Source organism: Poecilia reticulata, chromosome 1 (assembly GCF_904066995.2).
Source record: "Poecilia reticulata chromosome 1, P_reticulata-male-v2, whole genome shotgun sequence".
NCBI classification, from domain to species: Eukaryota; Metazoa; Chordata; class Actinopteri; order Cyprinodontiformes; family Poeciliidae; genus Poecilia; species Poecilia reticulata.
Window position 1 is genome coordinate 28,367,221 of NC_088830.1, and position 17,886 is coordinate 28,385,106.

The 17,886-nt window shown below is 37.3% G+C and overlaps 1 protein-coding gene across 16 annotated transcripts in view; it reads right to left on the reverse strand.

The window, feature by feature from the left end:
• Window positions 1–17,886, reverse strand: part of tenm3 (teneurin transmembrane protein 3) — a 588,369-nt gene that overhangs the window by 44,125 nt on the left and 526,358 nt on the right. For all 16 annotated transcript variants that reach the window (XM_081610716.1, XM_081610715.1, XM_081610730.1 and 13 more), the window contains 2 exons: window positions 17,614–17,749; window positions 15,017–15,160 (listed from right to left, as the gene is read on the reverse strand). In XM_081610716.1, the coding sequence (XP_081466842.1) occupies window positions 15,017–15,160; window positions 17,614–17,749 (280 nt within the window). The remainder of the gene's footprint in view (window positions 1–15,016; window positions 15,161–17,613; window positions 17,750–17,886) is intronic.

The following is a 17,886-nucleotide window of genomic DNA, read 5'->3' on the forward strand; positions in this document are numbered from 1 at the left end:
CGCCTGCGTCTAAACTTATGACTGCCCCTTGAAACCGTTCCGCTGATCATTACTGGAAAATTCAGCATAAAATAAATGAAAAGATTAAAAACCAGTTAAGACACATCCTTCTTTACTATTCCTTTTATGGTATCAGTCTGTACCTTAGCTTTGAAATGAGCAAATAACAGCAGTGGTTTCTAAGAAAATATACTGGTCATAAATAAATAATGCTGTTATAATCTTTGCAACAGTTAAAGGCTAAAAGCACAGGCCTTCAAATCTGATACGCTGGGATGTAAATTTGTGGGAGACAGACGCAGAAAGAGAGAAAGAAAACACGTAGCCGAGAGCTCTGAGATATTTACTCCATGCAAAGCGGAAATAACAGATATGGAAGGACGGAACATTTTTGATGAAAGAGGAGAAAGAGCGTGAGTAAAGATAAGGAGGAATGAGCTTCACAGGCCGACTTTGTGACAGGTGACGGACCCATGAGACGGCGAACAGAGTGAAGGAAGGGGATGAACTAGTTCTTCAAAGTGAAACATCAAAGAGAGGCCTCCTGCGGTGAGCTTGAATTATTAAAACACAGCCGCCATTTTGAAAGCAAGCCGCATCGAATGCTTTCTATATGGCACAAGCTCTATCTATCTATCCATCTATCCATCTATCCATCTATCCATCCATCCATCCATCCATCCATCCATCCATCCATCCATCCATCCATCCATCCATCCATCCATCCATCCATCCATCCATCCATCCATCCATCTATCTATCTATCTATCCATCTATTGCCCTCCATTCAATTTAGTGGATTTTTTAAATATCCACTAAATTGAATATAGCACAAATTCACATTCAAATACAATGTGAATTGGATTTGGGCTTTGCAAACACAAAAAAGAACAAAATGTTAGCATGAACCTACAAAACAGACTTAAAATGAGAGCTGAACGCAACAATGCCCATGGAAATACTTCAAAAGAGCCACAGGAAGCCTGGGCAAACAAAAGCTAAAAAATGGAGGAATGAGTGCTGGGCCACCCCTCATTCACACAAACATCCGAGAGCTGTCCTAATACAATCTCATGTTAACACCACATGAAAAATATATGCGCTTTTGAAGACCCATTTTTCCTGCTGGTGATCCACAGTAATGAGTTCAATATGCAGGCCGTGAATTGAGATTGTGTCATTTCCTGCATTTGGGTTAAACAGCCCTGATACAGCGATCTTATTACTGGCCCCTACATCCCATATAAGCCCCCCCCTCCATCCATCCCCTGTCTCTATATATTTTCTCCATTTTCCCTCCATCCACATCTCCTTCTCTCCCTCTTTCATCTCCTTCCCCATTAGTAGGTGTTGATTGATCAACAGAGGTCGAGTCAGCAGGGCTCCGCTCATGCTGTGCTGCAGTCGGCAAAGGGCACCCAACTAGTTGGCTGCTCGGAAAAAAAAGCTAGACACGCGTGTATATATGTGTGCGTGCGTGTGTGTGTGCGTGTGTGAGAAAGAACCACAGAGAAAGTAGGTGAAAGACATTGAGAAGCAGAACACTGAATGCTCCTGCTGTGCTAAAAGAGAGACTTTCTCACATGTGTGTAAATGAGTGGATTTGACCTTGATAGCAGAATCCTTGTCTTAAATGTGGAGTTTCAGTGCATCTACATAAATGTTTTATCAGATAAAAACCACTGGAGTGGCTGAAGAGTCTGAACTATCCAGGACTGACAAAAGAAACAAAAGATGTTCTGAACTGAACCCGCTCCTGCAGAGTACCGACGGGTGTTTTTCAAAAACAGGGCACGGCTGCAGTGCTCTCAGTGGGCGCCATGTGTTTTACAGGCACTTCCTTGATCATCTAACAGTCAGTTATGAAGCAGAGCAGACACAGAGGAGGTCTCACAGACACATAGACCTGGGGTCCCCAAACTTTCCATGCTACGGCCCCCCAAACAGCACTAGTTTCTGGCTGGGGCCCCCTTTGAAAATAGACAATAGACATAGACATAGACAATGATGCTTCAAAATACGTAAAGGAACTTTTCAAATGTTTTTCTCACTTTTAATCACGATCAATATTATTATGTTCATTTAGCATAAATGCTGCCTCAAACCTTCGGGTTTTAGATGGTCACAAGTTCTGGGGTGGAACAATTTATCAGGTAATGTAATGACTATTAATCTGATGTTCATGTTGTAATATATTACCTGACAATACATGTTCACCACAATCCCTTCTTCTGATTATTAAAAATAATTTAATATTGTATATTATCACACATAAAATTTTCTCTTTCTCACAGTTCCAACTATGATGGAATATTAGGGCCATACTAATAAAAAAATTAAAAAATAAAATTACGAGAATAAAGTCAAAATAATATGAGAAAAATGTCATAGTAAAGTCATAATAACAGAATAAAGTCGTAATATTATGACTTCATTCTTGTTTTTTTTTTTTTCAAGTTATTTTTTAGTGTGGCCCTAGTACGCCGTCATCTTCACCAAAAGTTTTAGTATTTTTTTTACATCAGTGTCCTTCAGGGCTGCTGAATGGTTCCTTTTTTAATTTTTTATTGTCAGAAACAAACTTTTCCATTTCCAGTTTGCTGCACTAGCCTGAAGAACAAAGCAGATTGATAAATTTGACTTGCAACCAATCAGAAAGATGAGCATGGCAAATGACATTACAATAAGCTATTTTAACTTGTATTTCATAAAAAACATTTGACATTTGATATAATGATAAAAACATATACAAAAAAAACAAAAAAATTTATGGAATTTTTTATTTTCTTTTTCTTCTTAACTTTGATCCAGCTTTCTGAAGCCGTCCTAATTCTCCCGTTTTGAAAACCACTGCAGCAAACCACACCATCAGTGAGCTGCTGGCTAATTCATTTTTTGTGTTTAACATCAATAAAGTGCCCAGCAAGTATAATCTGGTAATCTCTTCAGTAGCTGAATTCCCAAAACAAAAAATCTGTTTTCAGTCAGAATATGCATGTGAAATTCTATATTCCGAGGGGGAAATATACACCCAAACAATGTGAATCAGTTGGTCCGTAAAAGCTTTAGGTGTGGTCAACCACAGCAATAACAAGCTCGATGTGTCAAGGGTTAAACATACAGTCAGACAATAACTATGCCACAACAAAATGGAGACATGTGTATAGATACTCATGTATGTAGATAATATACTGACAGCTGCTTTTAATGTGGGTTTTCTGGATAGCGGTAACAGATGCACTGCTTCCTTTTTGCATCCAGTAATGCATATACAAGCAGTTACGCACACCACAGACAGAGTAAACTAGGTTAGAAGGCAACCGAAGATATAACACATACAGGGATGTATAATATATGAAGCCTGCTGAATAATGCTCGTCTCTCTGAGAGTTGGCTCCTCTGTCTGGTAATATTTGAATTGTCCTGAATATCTGACTTGAAGTTGACACGATTAATTGGTTTTGTGGCTTTGTGAGTTAACAGTAGATGTATTCTGTTTTCTGGACCTATAAAGTAAGGTAGACATGTACATAAAGGATGTAAAAGAGTACAGTCCATGACCTGATAAACGGCGGCAGCAGAATCACAAAAAAATGCCTGAAAGAAAGATTGAGCCCTCTGGAGAAAAAGGATCTAAATGTTTCATATTTGCAGTCGAAGATGTATCTGTAATTAGCATGCAGTTCAATCAATCAAATATTATTTTAATAGCACATTTCGGGAACAAGGCAGTTCAAAGTGTTTTGCATCATAACTCAAAAATCAACAACTGAAACATTTAATTTTTCTCATCGCGTTTTTCCAAGTACCATCATTACACATCAATATCTTGGTTAATGTTTCATTTATTATGTTTCAAAGCAAGTCTAATCAGCTGGGTTCTCATCTAGATATGAAGGAACTCAGTGTTTCAGCAGTTTTACAGTTTTCAGGAAGTTTGTTCCAGATTTGTGGTGCGTAGAAGCTGAATGCCGCTTCTCCATGTTTGGTTCTGGTTCTGGGGATGCAGAACCAGAACCAGAAGACCTGAAAGATCTGGAAGGTTGCTATGACAACAGCAGATCTTTAATGTACTGTGGTGCTGAGCCGTTCAGTCATTTATAAACTAACAACAGTATTTTAAAGTCTGTTCTCTGGGATAGAGGAAGCCAGTGTAGGGACTGATGTGATGTGCTCAGTATTCCTGGTTTTAGTCAGAACAGCAGCAGCAGCAGCAGCAGCGTTCTGGATCAGCTGCAGCTGGAGGACGTTTTTAGGCAGAGCTGTGAGGAGACTGTTGCAGTAATCAATGTGACTGAAGACAAAAACATGGATGAGTTTCTCTAGATCTTGCTGAAACATTAGTCTTCTAATCCTGGAAATGTTCTTCAGGTTAGTTTGTAGCTATAAAAATGTTTGCAACAAATTAAAGCTTTTTTGTCTCGCCTGGATTTTTCTTGTTTATTTTTACGTTACTACATTTGGACTGTTGAAGGTATGCACTGAAAAAAATAAAATAACACTGTAGAAGGAAGTCTCATCTACTTATATTTCAGATTTGATTAAAAAGACACTTCTAGACAGGTTTCTGTTTGTTTATGTCCAGTCATTATCCATATTGATCCATTTGAAACCTCCACATAGATCACAGTGAAGACATCTGACATACATACTTCAAACGGCTGTAACTCATCTATGCTTCGACATACAGCCATCAATAAAGGCTCAAATGAAACGCAATACTCACAGGAATCCTCTACTGTACACAAATTCATAAATAGTGTGACAGGAGCATATTGACTGGCCTCTAACCACAATAAAAGTGTAAGCTATGATGGAGAAGTGCAACTTTTTATATCTTAATTAAAGCATCTGTTGTGTCTGAGTTCACTGAAATGATCTATTTGGGAGAAAATAATAAAAACAAAAAGCTGCATAAGGCTGCATAAGTGTGCACATCATTAACTGTTGCATTCAGTTTTTTTTATTGGGGGTCTGATAGCATGCCATATCTTGGTATGGCCATATTTTCTAACCTTACCTTGCAAATGTTTTCAAAATGTATCCGAATGTCAGGAAAAATCTCATTAGTGGTGCCAGATTTTTCTTACTGCTTGGAACAAACATACTTTTGTTTTTAAAGTACATATAATGCTTATAATGTTCAAGTCATATTAACAAACAGAAAAGTTTGATCTATTAGTCTGTGCTGCTGGCAAAGCGAGAAGCTATTTAGTTATTTCCTGGTTTATCTTCTCTAAATGCCTTCACTTCCCAAATGCTGCCATTTTCATTTACCTTCACTGTCTCTGGAAAAGGCACCATTGTGTTTAGACAACCAATCATACACTACAGCTTACTGCTTACACCATATTGACTTCATTATACATCATTCATGGAATCAATTATGCAAAATAATTGACTTATTCAGTGCACATTCATCCACCTGTCGGGGAGTACTCCTCTCCGGAGAAGATGGATCTGTACACCTGGCCTTCTGTGTGACATTAATCCCTCTGTGCCTTGGCAACCTCAGTTCCTAACATGTCATAGTACTGCATGTCCAAGTCACAAAAATAAAGAAAGCCGTCTGATTTACAGGCACAAGTGATTGTGTTAATAAAAGACGGCTGGTCAGCTTTGGGAGATATTTTCAGTAAAGGTATGCTGTCTTGTCGGTTCATTTAAAAAACATAGTCTAAAGGAGGAACTTTCATGTCTCTGAAATGTGCATGTTGATTTTTTTTTTTGTTTGCATTGGTAAGAAGGGTGTGAAAAAGTCGCAGTGTGTGGCTGTGTTAGGATGGGCTATGAATCTATTGTGCCACTTCATGATCACCTTACTGTATGGGAATGAAAGGTCAATGCTCTATGCAGAGTAATTAGCTAAGTTAATGAGAAGACAGGTCAGTCAGAGTTGGAGCCACCACTTCGAGTTTTTGGCATGCTGGGGTCAGTGAGTTTCTTTCAGTGCAATTGCAAGGATGAAAGATAACAGGATCAGTGCTGCGACATCCTGCACACATTCTGCAGCAGTAGAATCTGTGCAATGTGTATGGTGTCTGTATTCTTTGAAATTCTGATAAAAAAAAGATAGTAATCAGTATCGCCTAAGTGTAACTGCTTTTTGAACCATGTATACTTTAGAGCACTACATTAAGGCAACATTTCTTCCTGTACTAATGAAATGTGAAGCAAATAACTGCGTACAGTAATATAAGTTATATTTACATTATGCCTCACAAGTAACTCAGCAATCTAAAGAAATAAGATGTGAATGTTTGTCTTTAAGGAGTGGTGATTTGGTCATGGATGTTTTTGAAGTGTTGTATGTGATGGAAACTAATGAAAGCATCTCCTATAAGGATGATCTGCACAAGGCTGAACATGACGACTGGCTCTCAGGGGAGTTAGAATGACCTTCACCAACAAATGACCCAACCTTTGCTATCTGAATGGTTTGATAAAAATTTATTGAAATTTCCTTATACAGATAAACTGGAAGTATTCTAACCCATTACTACGATGAGATTTAATTTGCTGTATTACATGTAATCCCTTAAAATCCTCTTAGACGTCTTAAGATTTATACACATGGGTGTAACAGTACAGGTCATTTAGTTATTTTAAAAAACTAAAAGTTGCATAATTCATAAGTGACAGAGCAGAATCCATTCATGTTCGCTGCTCATTAAAAAAATACCATCACTGAAGGTCAAAGTTCGGCTGATTTCCATATACATTTAGTCTCTGAATCTATGAGTTTGTGCTCTATGCCCACATTTTGCTCATGGTCATTTCCCACCAAATGACTAATTTGTATAAAATCGGACACTAATGCTTTTAATATTTTAATTACACAACAATTTAAAAGGCTCTAATTAATCTAATAAGCCACCTTTACACTCAAGTTGCCAGAGCAGACATGGAGAAAAAACACAAAAATCCTAATTTTCTGAGATTTCTCCAACACACGGATTAATTTTTTTAGTAGCAGAAAGAGAATGGTAGGACATCTGAGTAATTGGACATGTTGAAACCAACATGTTTACATCCTTAGTCAGAGATAACAACTGTTAAAAAGTGAAGTTCATATTGTCTAAAATCCTGTGCGGTTTAATTCCTCTAAATTTCAGGGTTCACAATTGAGAGAAGCTCGAGGCCTTATTGGAAAAGGAGAAAACTTCTGAAACTTCTAAAAACTACATAATTCTAACTAGATAAGTGAAACAAAACCTCACCTTTGTTAATGCTGGGCTGAAGTTATTGCACAGTAATGTTTTCCTAACATCCCCAGTTACCTTATCGAGTTTGGAAACGATTCTTCTGAAAGTCTGAGGCCTGTTCTCGCACTAGTTTTGTTCACAGAGTGCCAACGTTCAAATGGTTATAGTTTTTGTTTTATCTCAGTGAGTTTGACATAATTAGAAAGCTTATAATTCACAGTATCAGAACCTATAAATAACTCAAACTGTCCCCTGGGAGACTTTTTCCTGGTTTTGTTGTGGCTTCTCACATATGTGTTCATTTTTGTCCCTATGATGCATGAAAAGACCGCTGCAGATTGGTTGTTTGCATATAAATTGTAAAAGAAAGATAAAAAGGATCTTGAGAGACTGATAGGGAAGCTTAAAAGCACTTGATATATTATCAATGATCTTCTCATGCCGTCTGATAGCTGACTTGTCTCTAAACATGTGCTGTTAGATCTCAGTTCTTTGTTTGACGTCAGTGGAACAGCACAAAGTAGATGTAAAGCAGCCGTTTTGCCAAATCCACCACACGCCTGTCTCAGCTCCATCATTTGGTACCAATAAACTCGGCTGCACAGCGTCATCAGCGGGTGGTACCGTGGGGTACCTCATGTGTGGGCGTAACAAACACAGTAAATACCACAAATAAAACTTTGAAAACTCATACCATGCTTATATTTTCTAAACTGAGTTGAACAGGAAAGCTCCATTCGCCTTCAACCGCATCAGATTTTCAAGTCAAAAAGTCTCACATCTAATACTTGACGTCTAGTCACATCTCATATATTTTGACTGAGGTTTAAAAGAACCCCATAAATGATTTAAGTCATGTGTTTTGAAACTGTAAACTGTGGATTCAACGGCACTAGACTGGTTGAGTTATCATCACAAATGGCCTTTACCATGTAGAGAGGAGGATTAAATCTGTTTGCAATTAATCAAGATTTGAATAAGAATGAGTCTAAGACACCCTAATCTTAATGATCTTACATCAGATTTTAAGAAACACAAAGAAATAATATATATTTGTGGTTGTAATGTAGCAAAATGCGAACATTTAAAGAGTTACTCTAGTGAAGTTAGAAAGATGGCTTTTGACCTGTGTCTTTAAGTGGAAGCCCTGTGCCTTGGGTTCAGAGACAGGTGCAGGGCATTTCGGTTATTTGTGGTAACAAGGCTGCATATAGTGAGACGTCTCTTCTCTCTGTTCTCCAAAATGTTTTGACGGGTGCAGACAGAAAGCCTCTGTAATGCAACACGGGGAAAAGAAGTAAGTTCAGAAATAGACGAACCATATGGATCGAGGGTTCAGGATATATCTGTGAACCTTTGTCAAGACAAATCAAATCTAAGAATGCTTTAAAAATATATACTTTGTTTTTGTAAAATCATCAATTCCAAACCAATATTTTTAATTTCTTTCCATGTTGAGCCAATGATAAATGTGTTAAACTCCGTTTCAAATATATATCACTCATCACATCTATGCAGATGACATCCAGTTGTATCTGTTTTTTAAACTGGACTAGCTTGGTTTGGTTGTTCACCCTCATCCAGTGTTTATCTTGGATTAGTGACAAACTCTTCAGTAATGTTCTGGTTTCAAATACAAATAAAACAGAGACTTTAATCAGAGTTACATCACCTGCTTTCTGAAATCAATCAGGCAGTTTGATTAATCGGTAAACGAATTCAATGTTCTGGGAGTTACATTTGATTCCTCATTAGGCTTTGACTCACATTTAATTCCCATTCCTGTTTCTTTCATTTAGAAAACATTACCTATACACAAGACATGGTCTTCCAGGAAGATCTTGAGAATAGTATTAATCCATTTATTTCATTGTGTTTGGACCACTGTGATGCTCCACTTAGCAATCAGGACAAATAATCAGTTTTACGTGTGTAAGCTATTCAGAATCCATGTGGATTTACTAACCAAATCTACTAAACATATAAACCCTTGGTCTGACACTCTTTACTCCGTTGCCTGGTGGATTTCAAAATGTAGAAGTTCTAGTTTCTGAGTCTCCTAACTATTTGTGTCAGCGTCTAACCAAACACTCAGCTGCTTGTGGCTTTTGGTGCCAAGCCCAGCGTCTCCTCGCTGTGCCATGTACTCTGCTATAAACGAAGGGGGACAGGGTCTTTCAGTCTGTGGCTCCTAAACTGAGGAACGGTTTGAACCAGCAGCTTCGCTTTGCTGAGTCTGTGGAGGATTTTCAAAAGCAATTTAAAATTGGTTTGTTCTACCAGGCTTTTGACTCAAGATTTAATGGCTGATTCTTTGTTTACTATGTATAACTTAACTGTGATTTATGTTGTACTTATTTACTTATGGCATGACATGAATCTCATGTAGAGCTTTATTAGTAGGGGAACTATTTATTGCTTCTGTTTTGGTAACTGTATTGGTGTGACTGCCTGGTGCACAATCACAATCCCATAAACACAAATAGTGCTCTTGAAAATATAACCATTTGTAATGCGTTTCTTTGGGACACCAGTCACATAAATAGGTGTTGTTTGTACTACTAAACAGTGTACAGTAACTGCATTTAATCATATTTTTAATTGATTGATATTTACTGAATCTGTCAATGAAGAAACAGTGGAGAAAATGGTAAAAGTAATAATCCAGACAGTACGCACAGTTTTGGGGTTTTAAAACAAAAAATAAAAATGTAAGAAATTTAAGACAATAAATGATCACCCCTACTTATTAGGGATGAACACTTTTCAATAAAACCAGTCATTCCCATTCATACACATTTACACCTTGACGATGGGAAGTTACTGGGTTGTAGACACAGCTGCCCTGAGGCGACCTGTACTTACTCACTTATTTACTTTCTTACTTTCAAACAAAGAAACTTTGCCCAAACTTTGTTTTTCAAAAAAAAAAAGGAAGACTTAACTTTTAAAATTTTTCTTCTACTTTTTGCCCAAATACAATCTTAGCACAACCTGTTTAAAAGTCAGAAAGTATCAAACTAATAAAACCTTTTTTCCTACCTTCCTCTATAAGTAGTTTTTGTTTATGACCCTTTTCGGTTGGGGCTCAGTGTCACAGATAAAACGTTAAAAACAGCACAGAGGAGTCAAAGTTCAGCCATGCAGCAACTGAAACTATATATCTATATGTTTTTAGAGTTCACCTTCAGTCTCAAATTGAACTCCAGGTTATTGCTGTAGGATACACACAGAGAAGTGTCACAGTGGAGCTGACCTGACAGCACAACCTTCTGTGATGAGTTTTTGTTTCAGCCGTGACATTCAAAATGTGGCATAAGCTAAATAAAGTATGAATCCGTCCTGCCTTTCAGGTCGGCGGAGGTGGCATAATGGTGTGGGAGTTTTATTGCTGACCTTTCTCTCTGTTTATGACTACAGTGTACAAATGTGCTTTAGTGCGTGATGCTATTGTGAAAATAAGAACCATAATCTCTGAGGAATGTTTCTGAAACCTTGTGTTGTCTATGCCAAGAAAGATTAAGATAGGGGTGGACAATAAATCAGTAACAACATATATCGTGATGGACATGTGATCGATATCAATAGGTAATACATCTGATTAAACTTTCAATAATTTAATCTAACCACAAAGAATTGTGGGGGATGCAGGCAGAGGAAAGGCTTTAGCCGCTCAGCCTCTCATAGCCAGCCAAGCTCGGTTGGTGGCACCAACTAACTCACTCACCCTTTGGTTACCCAGCAACAACTCACCCTTTGGTTACCTAGCAACAACCCCTTGAGTTACTTTGCAGCAGCAGTTTAAGGTTTCACCACTGTGTCTCACAATGGCTTAGAAAAATAAACAACATGGAGTGAAAACTGGATAAAACAGAAAAGGTAACGTCGCTAGTTCTGCAGTATTCCAGACATTTAAAACAAAAAATAATAATTATATCGGAACTAGCAAGATGTATCTATTAAAGGGGCCATTGATTGTGAAATCTGATTTGCTGGATGAAAGTATAACTGGTCTGTTGTCAACATTTATATTTTTGTAATCTTTATTCGTTGGTTTATTTCTTAAAAATTTGTTTTGCTTTCCTTTGTTTAGTTTATTAATGAACACTTGCACTTATAAAATCAGGACATAGTTTGCTATGAGGTTTTTAGTAAGAACATTTCCAGTTTATTATATGCAAAGCAGATTCAGTCTAAAAGTCGCTCCATACTTAAGACGCAAACAAGCACAGCCCAAAGGCATTATTGACACGTCATTTATTTCATGTGACTGAACAGGACCCGGTGCTCTAAATAACTGTAACTGTCTGGAAAGCTGCTGCCAGTTAGTGTTGGGATTCATTATTAGATTGACCAGTGTTCCCCTGCAGGCTCACTGAGGAGCTTATTGGAGGCTGAAAATGATTATAGATCCTGACATTTGGGGAAGCAGTGTGCTGATCGCTGCATGGTTCAAACCACTCACTTTCATTACGGTTATTATGACTGCTGTTACCACTTCTGCTTGGATTAATAATATGTAACAGATAAATTAACGCAGAAACAAAGTTGTGATTTAAAAGGGGAAATACAATCCAAATGAAACGCAGGCAGGGCGTCCACCTCAAACTGGATCACGGTGAGGCTCACAGGGTGTTTTAGTCTCAAAGACAGAGCCACATTATGCACTCCGGTGCCGTCCCCCATGGCACCAAATCACACCATCACAGAGGGTGGAGAGAAAATCACAAATTACACCTGTACTCTAAACACACTGTCTGACACACACACCTTGAATTGGGTGACAATGTGTTGAAAGCCCATGAGGATTTGCAGAAAGAGAGAGAGAGAGAAAGAGGGGAGAGCAAAAAATTGATGGATTGTGTGTCACATAAAGGACAGCAAGAGATAGGAGGAAAAGGAAACGGCTGGATTGGTAATAAAGGTTAAGTAGCTTAATATTGTTCCAGGCTGTTTTCATTTGCACTTATGCTTAGAAAAGCTGCTAATGCATGCATTAAAAATTCACATGCGATCACATGAAATCCAATTATTTTGCAGGAATTCAATCAGGGAATGCAGCACTGCTAAAGACCACACCAACAACACACACTGATATGTGGAAGTTGATCTATTTTCAGTATTAGTTCATAAATGCAGGCAGAAAAAGCACCGAAGGTGTGAGAAGATGTTTAAAAGGAAAGTATATTTATATTTCTACACAGGCATGTCGTTTATTCAAGCTGCTACTACAAGAAAAAGCCAGCCTCTGTAAAACGATTGGCAGGCAGAAAGTTTACGTTGCTCTGCTTACTTAAACTTTTTGAGCTTTTGACCTCCTTCTGCTAAATATGCTGGATTTGAAATTTTTAAATCTCAGCAGGTCTGGGAATGGGGCAAGCTGTTTTAACATAAAATTGACTCCACCACATTTACACTCCCGATTTCTAAAATTGGTTTATGACTACACATCCTAGGTTGTTAAGGCATCTTTAATTACATTCTGCCTAGCCGAAATGATGTCAGATTTTCTGTTAAGTTGCATCAAGGCTTTAATTCAAGATGTCTACAATGAATTACTGACTAAAAACATACATTTCAGAAATAATTTATCACCAATCATAAAGTAAAGTTGAAATATTCCACTTTGTGTTCTGACCAGCCTTAAATACGATTAAAGACTTCTTTAATAACGTTATATTAAAGATACATTACATGTATTTTCAGATAGGAGAAGTATGTTAAACTGCAGAAATCTTGAAAACAAATAATTACAACTAACTTGGGGATTCCTGCAATGCTAATTTTGGCTAGTCAGGCATCTCCAAATGAATTAGAAATATTTTGAAGATAGACATTTTTTCTATTTAAAATATGTTTAACTTTTTGAGTCGTCAGAATGACAGAAGTGACATCTTGATGTCTAGTCCAAACATCCCAGATTTTTATATCTCACATTTTCAATGGAAATATTAAAAACATGTAAATTAAAATTAAAAAAGGTTTTTGAAAATGCAAAATGTTTTGGGAATAGCTTGATAGAAGCAGTTTTAGCTCTTCAAAACCATTTTTAAGTGTGTGTGAAGGGAATAACACAAAACATACTAATTCAGATGACTTCTTATAAATAAGTTTGATATCTTGACTTGTAATTACAGATGTATGACCCTTTGTGTGACAAAATTCAGAGTTGTCATTTGAGATATCTTGAAAGAAACCTTGATCCCTCAAAATGTGACTGAAAAGATCTTAAGCTCCTTTTCTTACTAGTTTACTTATTACTATTTTCCACAGTGTGACGTCGAGTCTCCTTCTCACTGAAAATTAATCTAATTACAAAGATTTTAATGTTAGCTGGTCAGTAGAAATCAGAAATGGCTCAAACCTGCATTAACATCACAGAGTTTAAAAAAACTGCATATTGCGTTGAGAGTTTTCTGGGAATTTAGCCATAAAACTTGGATCAGTGCATTTCCAAGTGATGAATTTAGTCACCCAGACAGTAACATCTTCAGATGCGCCACCAGCTAACCAACGTAACCTTTACCTTCAGCTACAAATGGCCTCTCAGCATCTGTTGGTGAGCTGTAATCAAGTGTCTTTAAGCAACGACAGGACAGAAGGCAACTTTAATTCAAATGTTTACATCAGTAAATTGTAAATTTAGAGGCAGCAGATGTTAAACACTCATGGTAAAAAGAGAGTATGCCGTTTTTAAATAATAATGTGTGTGGATTTTATATCTCAGGTTGTTGAGGTGCATTTAGTTTTTCACGAATGCTTTTTATTGTTGACTTCTGTTTGGTATACTGGTATTATTTCTTTACTAAATACAATGTTTTTTCGAGTAAACTTGTCCATTCTTTAAATGATGCACCTAATGTTTAAGCAATGATTGACTAGTATGAAAGAAATAAACAAAACCCTGAGCCTAAATCCAGAAAAATGAAAGTTGAGGCGTTCTCTGAATCTTTTCTTTTTCTAATTACGCTTTGAACAGAGAACTTGGTTATCTTTTATTTGGAGTTTTATTAATCCAGCTCTAAATCTCTTCCATCCATGCGTGTGCAGTCTTGTGTTTATTTTTTGTTTTATTTTTTTATAAGAACTGCAATAAATATGCTGGTTTCTCCCATAAAAAAGCATCAGAGCAACTTTTTAAAACTGTCGATATAAATAGAAACACAGCTGAAGACATAGTAAAGGAGGCAGCGCGATAACACATTATGAGACAAAGCCAAGAGTTTTCGGAGACGAGACTAGGCAGGAATCGCAGAGTGACAGATGTAAGACTGAGCAGAAGATCTGTGTGTGCGTGTGTGTGTGTGAATGGGAGCGAGTCTCAGAAGAGAAAAAGGAGGGAGATAAAAGGCTCCTAAAATACCTTTGGTCAACTGGAACAAATCAAGGAAACCCCAAAAGGAACACACACACACATACACGCACGCACACAGATGCACACACACATGCGCAATGTTTGCGATGCTCCATCAACCAAAGTCTGCATGAAAACAATCACTCTAGCAACTGCCTGAATGAACATACTTTTACCCTGCTATTAGCTATGACCTCTCACTCCTTAACATACAATTAACCAGGTAATGGAGTGGAGAAACAAAAAGACACTCCAGGGGAAAATATTTTCAGGACTTGCTTACTCTAATCTTATGCATACTGCTGTATGTGCTGCACTTAACAACTTCAGCAGGCAATGATCCAGATAAATCAGAAAAGAAATGTTTGCTGTTGATCTTGGTGTGGAGGCCTAACTTGATAAAATATGCACAGAAGCGTCCACTCAGGGACATTTGGAGTTTGGTCATGACTCGTACCGTTTTGCACGTCCAGAATGTGATGTTTGTCGAGCATCCATCCTCCCATGTTGGAAGCATCCATCTCATAGCCCTGCAAAATGGCCGTCCGCTTCTCCCACAGGATGAGGTCCAGACATGACTCGTACTCAAACCCCACCGACACTGTTGGACACACGAAGAAGGCCAGGTGTGTGATGACGCGTAATCCAAATCCAAACAATTAGGAAAAAAATCAGCAAAAAAATTAACGACAAAGTTACAGCTCTTCAGCCTACTGACACTTTAGCTCCAGCGTCCTTTTTTACTCTAATATATGCAAGCTGACAAGCTCATACTGTGAACCCCGACACACACACACACACACACACACACACACACACACACACACACACACACACACACACACACACACACACACACACACACCTAATTAGAAAATAAAGTGAAGGTATTCTCCAGCTTTCTGGGATTCATAAATGAAACTCATTTGCATGTTTTTGGCATTGTTATTATCATGAAAGCATGAAACGTTATGCATAATGTGACCCATGGTAACATGTCAGGCAGATGAACATGTTAAACTGAATGTAAATAACAATTGCAAAAATAACATGGTGAAAATTACGACAAAATGTAAAACCATGTAAATTGCTCAATAATTTTATTTGTATCTAATAGAAATTTTATTTTAAAATCATTTATCTTTAACTGGGTTCATGTCTAACATTTTGCTTTCTCATTTTCCTTCTGTAGAATAAAAATATGATTATAAATTACTAACCTCTGAACAGATGGATGGATAAATGGATGAATTCATATTTGATATTTTCTATTGCATGATACAAATTCAAGCTATAAAACTGACTGCTGGTTCATTAATTTGTATCCTGATGTATTTCTTTCCCTTGAAAAACAAAATAAGCATTTAGGTAATGATAAACAACACTTATATTTGGTGATATTTGGTAATTCTATTGTACTTTTTGCTTGCTTAGGGTACATTTTTGCAAACTCAATAAAAATTTCAAGTCAAAGCAATCAGAAAATCTTGAAGGGTTTGTCTTTATCTCATTCATTTATCATTATATTACTATTACTGTATCGTCAACTGTTCTGAATATTATTTATATGTTTATTACAGTGCATAATGTGTTTCTTTTTGTGTTTCTTGTGTACAACAACAAGCCCTTTTTTGATGCCGTTTTATCTTTTCAGTACTTCTGTTTTTCATCAAATTTACAGTTCAGATAACTGCATTTGAAGCAGCAGCTGCTGCTGCTGCTAACAGAGCCTGATAATATCCTTTCCCATTGTAAGAAGTAGTGCCTACACCCACAGCAACATACAGTTTGAGGTCATTCACAGAAGCAGAAGTCTCTTTCAAGATGAGTCTGACATGTGCAGAATCAATTACCAGTAATAAGTGCACAACACGTTTTGTCTGATGCGTTTCCGTCCTGCTTTGATGTCTCAGTGAAAGCTAAGGTTTTAGTCAAAGGCAGCAGAGGTTTTTTTTTATCCTGATGGCACCTTCACTCTCCCATGAATCCTGTGTTTATTAACTACTATGAAAGAATGCAGCGGATTTTGACGTTTATACAATAGGTGATATGCACGTCACTGGCATTTCCTACTGTGAGAGATTTTGTTTTAAGATTAGCCTTTTAAGACAAAATAAAATAAATCTGAAAGGCTAAAATGAGTTGAGGAGGAATGCTCTGACGCTGATATGTTATGTATGTGGACGATTATGACCGCTTCCAGTCTGATTTTCAGGTCACCACTGGCAGGTCTGGAAACGGCTCTTAAGCTAATTTACAAAAGGTTAGGCCATAAACAGATCGCACGTTTAGAGTCGTTGAAGATTAACATGGCATATAATTAGAAAAACTCGATGAATGTGTTTGGAAAATATTTTGTATCTGAATTAAGTTAGCCAGGATTGGAGTTTTTCTGTAATGCAGGAGAAAGTTAGTGGAACTTTGCTGCAGTTTTGCTCCTTATTCATGCACTCACAATATTTAACAGAGGTAAGACTAGTGAATAAAGTAGAATGTGTAAATAAATTATTTTGATTGCATAATGAACTGTGCACAGACTTTTACAATGTGGGATTGGAAAAATGTCAATATTAAGCATCAAAGAGTTTACAGTTTTGCTACATATTGTACCCTCAAAATGGCAAGAACAACCATTATGTTGGTTTAAACGCCTAAAAATCATCTGGACTAAAGCAGCACTGGTCAGAACTGTGTGCTTGACTTCCAACCTTTGGTTCTGGTTAACCAGCTGGTGGTAAAAAAAAAAAAGACAACTCTGATATTGATTTAAGAACTTTAACACGATTAGATAAAAAAAAATGCATTTAAATAATTTTTTGTAGCCTCACTGCTGCATGAAGTCATTATTTATTGATATTAAGAACAGAGGAGATATGAGAGCTGTCACAGTAAAACTGTATTTGGCATCTCAACTTAGCAAGTAGTCATTGCAGAAGTTTGTTTTAGATAAGAAACAGTTTTTCAAAGATAGTGTAACCAAGAGTTAAGTAGTAGAAAAATAATTTGCAAAGTATCTGAAGAACGCAGTAGTTAGACATTGTATTTGTTGCTCACCGACTGCTTCTGACAGTCCGAAGACTCGCTGGCCGTAGGCGTCTGTCTTATCCCAGATAAAAGTGTAGGATAGATTTGGTTGGGCTGGGAACCATTTCTGGAAGAGACGACCCACTACCGCCACCATCAGGTGAACCTGCATCAAGAGAAGAATGACACAAAGGTCACTGAAGTTAACCTCACATTTACTCTGCGTGACAAAGCTGACCTCGATGTTGTTGGTACAGATTCTGCAGATTCTAATTATACTGCTCAAAAAAATAAAGGGAACAC